The 6,469-nt window shown below is 34.4% G+C and overlaps 2 protein-coding genes across 5 annotated transcripts in view; one reads left to right on the top strand and one right to left on the bottom strand.

Moving 5' to 3' along the window:
• Positions 1 to 1,266: 1,266 nt before the first annotated feature.
• Positions 1,267 to 5,170, bottom strand: LOC117113138 (transmembrane protein 70, mitochondrial-like). Of its 4 annotated transcripts, none has more exons than XM_033256387.1 (3): positions 5,061 to 5,170; positions 3,007 to 3,183; positions 1,267 to 1,853 (listed from the first exon to the last, which is right to left on the bottom strand). In XM_033256387.1, exons 2-3 carry the CDS (start codon positions 3,109 to 3,111, stop codon positions 1,284 to 1,286), a joined length of 675 nt encoding a protein of 224 aa, XP_033112278.1. In that variant the 5' UTR covers positions 3,112 to 3,183; positions 5,061 to 5,170; the 3' UTR covers positions 1,267 to 1,283. The 4 variants fall into 4 exon arrangements, with proteins under 4 accessions (XP_033112278.1, XP_033112276.1, XP_033112275.1 ...); XM_033256385.1 differs by having other exon boundaries at positions 5,040 to 5,167; XM_033256384.1 differs by having other exon boundaries at positions 4,985 to 5,133.
• Positions 5,171 to 5,334: 164 nt separating this feature from the next.
• LOC117113136 (rotatin-like) overlaps positions 5,335 to 6,469 on the top strand; it is a gene marked incomplete at its 5' end in the record, with an annotated part of 38,219 nt that continues 37,084 nt past the window's right edge. The window contains 1 exon segment of the mRNA XM_033256383.1: positions 5,335 to 5,382. Coding sequence (XP_033112274.1) covers positions 5,335 to 5,382 — 48 coding nt within the window.

The following is a 6,469-nucleotide window of genomic DNA, read 5'->3' on the forward strand; positions in this document are numbered from 1 at the left end:
CCGGCCCCCCCCCCCTTTTGGGAGGTAAAAAAAAGAGGAAAGAAAGGAAGAAAAAAGAAAAAAATGATAGCCAACAACGTCGCAAATGTTATTTTCGGGCGTCTAGAACACAAAAACTTTGCGGGGGCATGCCCCCGGACCCCCTAGGACATTGTTGTCTCGATCGGCCCAAATTTCGGCATCTCTGGATCCGCCACTGATCGTGTCCTCACAACTCCAGGTGGCGCCCTCAGATGTCAACCGGACGTTGGTTACCGCTCATTGGCTTTCTGGAATAGGCATTTCAAAAACCTCATATTTTACCATCAAAATGTACTAAAAACACAAAAGCTTGCATTATATTAATTATCGAACACACATTTAATCATCAATTAAAATTTACAAAGAAAAATTAAGATAGAACATTTTAATAATTACATTAGAAATTTGGATCAATGGTTTGTCAGTGGAGACAAGGTCCGATTGAACACATTTTGTCGCCAATAGCAACGTAGTAGTATCGTGACGTAACACTGTAGTACTCTATTAAGTAAATATGTACGGTAACTACTACTTGCAGATTCCACTTTTGCCAAAACCAGTTTACCAAATGCAAAATTACCAAGTCCAGTTTTGCCTAATCCGGCTTTGCTGAATGTCAATTTAATAGCATAAAATATGTTAAATACATTATTAGCCTCCAATGCAATACATTTAAAAGGTGCATACTACTATTAAACATAGCTATCCTTAACATATGAATTCACAGTATTTGTAAGATACCAGTCATGACTCTCTTTGGCATAAAGTTTATAATTCCTAATTCTAGGTTTTAAGGGTATTATCCCATGGACCTGACTGACCTTCCCTGTATATTGTTCGACCCCACAGCCAAATAGCTTAGCTGTGAGGGAACATTCTGGTCTGAAGTTGAACATATCAAACATCCTCAGATGACCTCAGTTGAATTATCAACATAATTTGATTAATTAGATTGGGTGTGGTCATTGCTCGTTGACGGACGACAAAGGAGTGAGGACGACGCTCAAGAGTGGGCATATTCTGATGGTGGGACAATCGGTTGGTTCTATTTTTGTTGTAGAGGTGTTTCTAAAGGAACAATGGCAATTAGTCGGTTTATACAGGCAAGTATTCACAAAATAGACCCATTACTTAACGTGAATATTGGTTGCTGATATTTGCAGGGATGAGTAGCAGAATACATCTTTAAATATTTTAAACTGCATGAAAAGCACTGAGGAAAAAACAATAAAACACAATACAGTATATAATATTTTTAAATTTTATTTATCGTAACCCATCAAATGGTTAAAATCACTTGGAAGTGCAAAGCTGTAAGCCTGTAGGAACAACGGATATTTTTTTGCACGGACCGTTGTTAAACTGATATTAATCAACCTTTTGCGAGCAACTACAATATCATTATGGTGAAAAATTAACTTTTGCACACGCAAAAATGGTGAGAATACATGTGCGGTGTATGTGTCCATAGCTGCATTATGATACAGTTTTAATACAATTCTCTTCGTAAACATGCGAGCGAGCAAAGGAATCAACACGGTAGACAATGTTATTCCTGCTAGGTTTGAAAATGTTTCAAAGTTGACCGCAGTATGTTCGTAAGTACCAAGTAAAATGTCCGGAGCAAGATACAATCCCATTAATGCTGTGCCATAAAAGACTGCGTTCGACAATTGTAGCAGTTTTTTTCCGTTAAATTGATATATTAACCGATCAACATTTTCCTTAATAATAGGTTGGTTTTTTAAATAAGCACTAGTTGGGTCGTCCCATCTGTCCTTGAAGGTGGCACTTGTAGCAAATTGTTTTCGAATTGGAGCCAAGTTGAGGATCTGCAAGTAAATAAAAATCTTCAATAATAATAATAATAATTCTAGATTTGTACCTCACATAAATTTTTGTACTAGCATTTGGTGGAGTTTTATGAATTTATCACAAATAACTAGCAATTTAACAATAAAGTTGCATTTATCTTTTATAGGAACATAAAGGCTGTCTTCAACATTTCTTAACTCGTATCGTATAGTTTGGCTGTGTAACACATTTTTCTGCCAGTTCAGGGTAATTCTTTTTAACAAATCAAACATAAAAGCAACAAATTTGTAATTTATTAAAATTCAGCAATTTAACAAACAGTGCTAAAGAGTATGGCTCTCTATGGGGATAACTACACATTTTTGTAACCTGTACAAGATTAAGTTGGAAAATAACTTGACCAAATAATAATATGACAGTATAATAAATATGGTAAAACAAGAGAATTATAAATATATAAAAGTACCTTCATTGGAATATAATAACGTTCGATTTCAAAATATGCTTTGTCACCATTTTTAAAAACAGGAATTACTATTGTGATTTCCAGTTGACAGTAAAATTCCAGAAGAAAAATGTATTTGTAGCAGTGGTGAAATATTGAATTGCAAGGTGGATTGGATGGCACGGGTAATTAGTTGATCACAACAACATGGCCCTTTCAAGATTGTAGCTGTTGAAAACTAAGGGTGGGTGGGTGATAGGTTATTTTAATGGTGGGTGGGTTTTAAGGATGGAAAAGTGGGTTAATAAGGGTGGGTGGAAGGCCATGTAATTAGCTTTACAATGGGTGGAAAACTTCAAGGCTGGGTGGCCTGCCACACCATAATTACATCACTGCCCTTTATTGGGTTTGAGATTAGATGTAATAGATTAAAATTCAGACTCGGAAGTGGGTAAAATAAAGAAAAAATTTTAACTTGCTCAGGCATAAATAAAAGAGCTAACTATGAGACATATTGTATAGAGGAAAAATAGTTGTTAAAGGAATTGCAAATTTCTTGAGATTAAATTAACAATCTGTAAGTTGAATTATATTTAAGTCAAAAACTTTTTCAATGCCATTTCGGATTTTGACACAGGCAAGTTAAACTGTATAACATTACTGTATTGAATCATTTTTAAACTGTACTGTTAGGTGTTAGTGGTGGATTTTACTGGTAATTTTACCTGTTTTGAAGTGAGCAATTTATTGGTTGCTTTTAAGCTGCAGTGGCAGTATCGTGCATGTACTGGAATCACCTGTAAAATCTTCAAACTGGACACTAAATACATTGCGCTGATATCCCACAATAACTGCAACAATACAATATTTGTAATAGTTGTTGATTGTAGAAGTACACAGACCTTCAGAAAAGAAAATGGAAATTCATAATTAAAGTAGCCACAATCATGCAGGCTGACGGCAATTATAGTGGCCCACGAAAATAAAATAAACCCTTGTGTGTGGCCAGACTTTAGCTTCAAAACCCCCAGAAGATCCCTGGATGTTATGGCTTGTCCGCTTCATGCCGGACATTGTAAAAAAAAAAACATTAAAAATAAAAGTGAGCACAAGATTGAGGTGCAAAAAAAAAGGAGAATAAGAAGGTTTATTTTCAAGTACATTGTTGTAAATGTCAAATATTCAACTTAAGGGCTCATACTACTACTAAATATGCTTGCGACTCTCATTAAATGAAAAAAAAAAAAAAAATTAGTTTGGCCCTCTAATCCAATTATATCATATGTTTGATTGAATTAGACCTGAAGCGACCGCGAACTACTACAGCGGCTGCCAGCCAGAACCCCCGCCAATGTGTGTATATGTATGGAACACCGGTGATGCATGCACAAAACAGTAGTGTACACTCGCTTATTGTTAAATGATTGGTTTGGCATAAGCCAAGTCAATTCTTAATTACAGTAATTGAAACACCATTTAGAGGAGGCATAGGCTATTGGAGAATTTATTCTGCAGAAGATTTTGTTTTGGTTTAATAATATTCACTACAAATGCTCATTACTAATGCTTACGGAGTCGTTGTTTGGAAGAAAGGTAGCTAAGAAGTACCGCTTTTTTAAACACGAAAACTTACTGTAACATTATTTTATCACAATTATTTGGTATTAAAGCTTCTTATTATTTTACATTACACTACAGTATCGCTTATGGTTTTTTCTTTTTTTCCAGAAACAACAAATGTTACGAAGTCGATTTGATTTCAGACATGTTTCTATTATCATTTGTTGTGATATAAATTTTGATCATGTTTATTTATGCTGAAATAAAATGGAGATTTATGAAATAAGTGTAGTACTGTAAATAGATTAGTTTATCATACATTCATTTTCTTGTATGTTTACGTTTCGTTTCCATTCACCATTAATGTTCTGATAATCATTTTATAATAATAGGTCCATATAAATAAATGAAAATAGACTGAATGGAAATGATAAAAAATGAAAATAAAGAAAATAAAGAAAAATGTATATAAGTATTTTCTTATTCATTTTCCATATAAAATTTTTAATATGTTTATAATTTACGTACCATACATTTTAAAAGCATTGTATGTTATAGCATGTTAGATATTTTAATCATTATGTCTAAGCTGCGCATGTTTGTATTTAGCGAGCGTACTGTACTGTATTATTAATTGTGCATGTATCACCGGTGTTCCATATACTTTACATCGGCGTTTTTCCCCTGGCTCTCAGGCAAAGCTTGAGCCTCAGTTGAAAGAAAATTGTTAGCTAAAAAATTGGAAATTTGTAAGTAATGCGTATGTAACTCGCAAAGGCTGTTGTTCACATAAATGGATCTTTTTTGCACTCGAATTAGCATCCACTCAAAGTAAATTCCGCTCGAACCGGCATATATTCACTCGAAGTGGCATCTGCTTGAATTGACTGGTTCCTAGGCCTAGTATAAGCCTACTCTACACATCATTTTGCTACATTGTCACTGGAATGTCTGATTGAAGTGCTACTAGGCCTAGCTTATACCTGCTGTAGGCCTAGCCTAGTAGTAGATGGCCAGGGAGGCCTGGCTGTCCTCTCTCTGATACCTATCTATGATTTGTTGGTCAGTTACCTATCTAGGCCTAGACCTAACTACTCACTTTCCTATTTAAGAAGATGCAGCAAAGCCGCTACTTATGCCTACTTGGTAGCTACACCACTCAACAATTAATTAACAAAAAAAAAAAACACATCTAGACCTATGGGCCTAGCGTTGTTACAGAGTGAAATGAGGCGAGACCGAAGTCACTTGTATTCCGTTGTATTCAGTTCTTATTGCTGCTAGGGTCGCACATGTGTCACATTTTTTTAGATCGCTGGTGGCAGTGTATGCGATAGACACATAGAGAGCGCTAGCCTAGCCAGCCAGCCTAGCTAGACCTACGCGCCAAACACAAAATTTCCTGAAAACAGAGAAGTTTTATGACAGATCATGAATATGAACGAGCGCTGATGTTGGAGGCCTAGGCCTACTACTCTATCCAAAAATGAGCACACCGATTCGTAATGATGTTCATCTCCTTCCTATCTTTTGTAAATTAGGTGAATATAATCCATTTCGATGTGTATAAACGAATACCCGTCGTAGAATAGGCTAGATTAGCGTAGCCCTAGCTACTCTCTATGAATTCCCTCTCTAGCTAGGCCTAGCCCTAGCCTACACCCTACACCTATCCTAGGCCTAGATAGACCGACCATAGGCATTACACAACGCTGCCTAGCTGGGCCTACAGTACACTTAAGAATTAAGTACAGTATTTTTTGCTCCTTTGCCGTTTCGGTAAAGCCTATTGCCGTTTTGGTAGTTGACATTGCTGTTTGAATTCGATCCAACTCGGCCACAAGTCAACTCGGCCACAGTCAACTCGGCCACAAGTCAACTCGGCCACAGTCAACTCGGCCACAAGTTAACTCGGCCACAATAATATTGCTGTTATTATTGGTGTCATTGTTATTATTATTGTTGTTTTTATTACCATTAGTTTTAATATTAATTATTAGTCTAAGCATTAACATTATGTATTGTTTAAATTTTTGCTGATATTATTATTGTTACCATATAAATAATACAAAATTCTCGATTTTTTAAATTCATATTATTATTATATATTAGTCTTAGTATTATTATTTTAATAATAGTAATTTTAAAAATATTGTTATTGGTGTTTTATTGGTATTTTTCTCATATTATTATTATTATTGTTGTTGTTGATGTTGTCACCTTTATTATCGATATTATTACCCTATTATTACTAAGTAGGCCTAGTATTATAAGTATCATAATTATTATTATTATTACTAATTAGTATTACTATTATTATAAAAATAAACGTTATCTTTAATTTATTATTGCTGTTATTATTGCTATCATCACCTTCAATGTTATTATCACTAATTAGTATTATTAAAATAGATATTTAAATATCGTTATTATTACCATATTATTTCTTTTAGTATTGTTAAAATAAATATTACTATTAATTTTGTTGTTGTTATCACGTTTATTATCATTATTATGACTAATTAGTATTATTAAATTAAATATTTGAAAAGGACCGACATGTCACTGGTGAATCACGTCATTGGATGCATTCTTGTCACTGACGGGTTTCAAACATATCCCCCAATG

Source organism: Anneissia japonica, unplaced genomic scaffold (genome assembly GCF_011630105.1).
Source record: "Anneissia japonica isolate Jap-2015-1 unplaced genomic scaffold, ASM1163010v1 scaffold1812_len1207588_cov181, whole genome shotgun sequence".
Lineage (NCBI taxonomy): Eukaryota > Metazoa > Echinodermata > Crinoidea > Comatulida > Comatulidae > Anneissia > Anneissia japonica.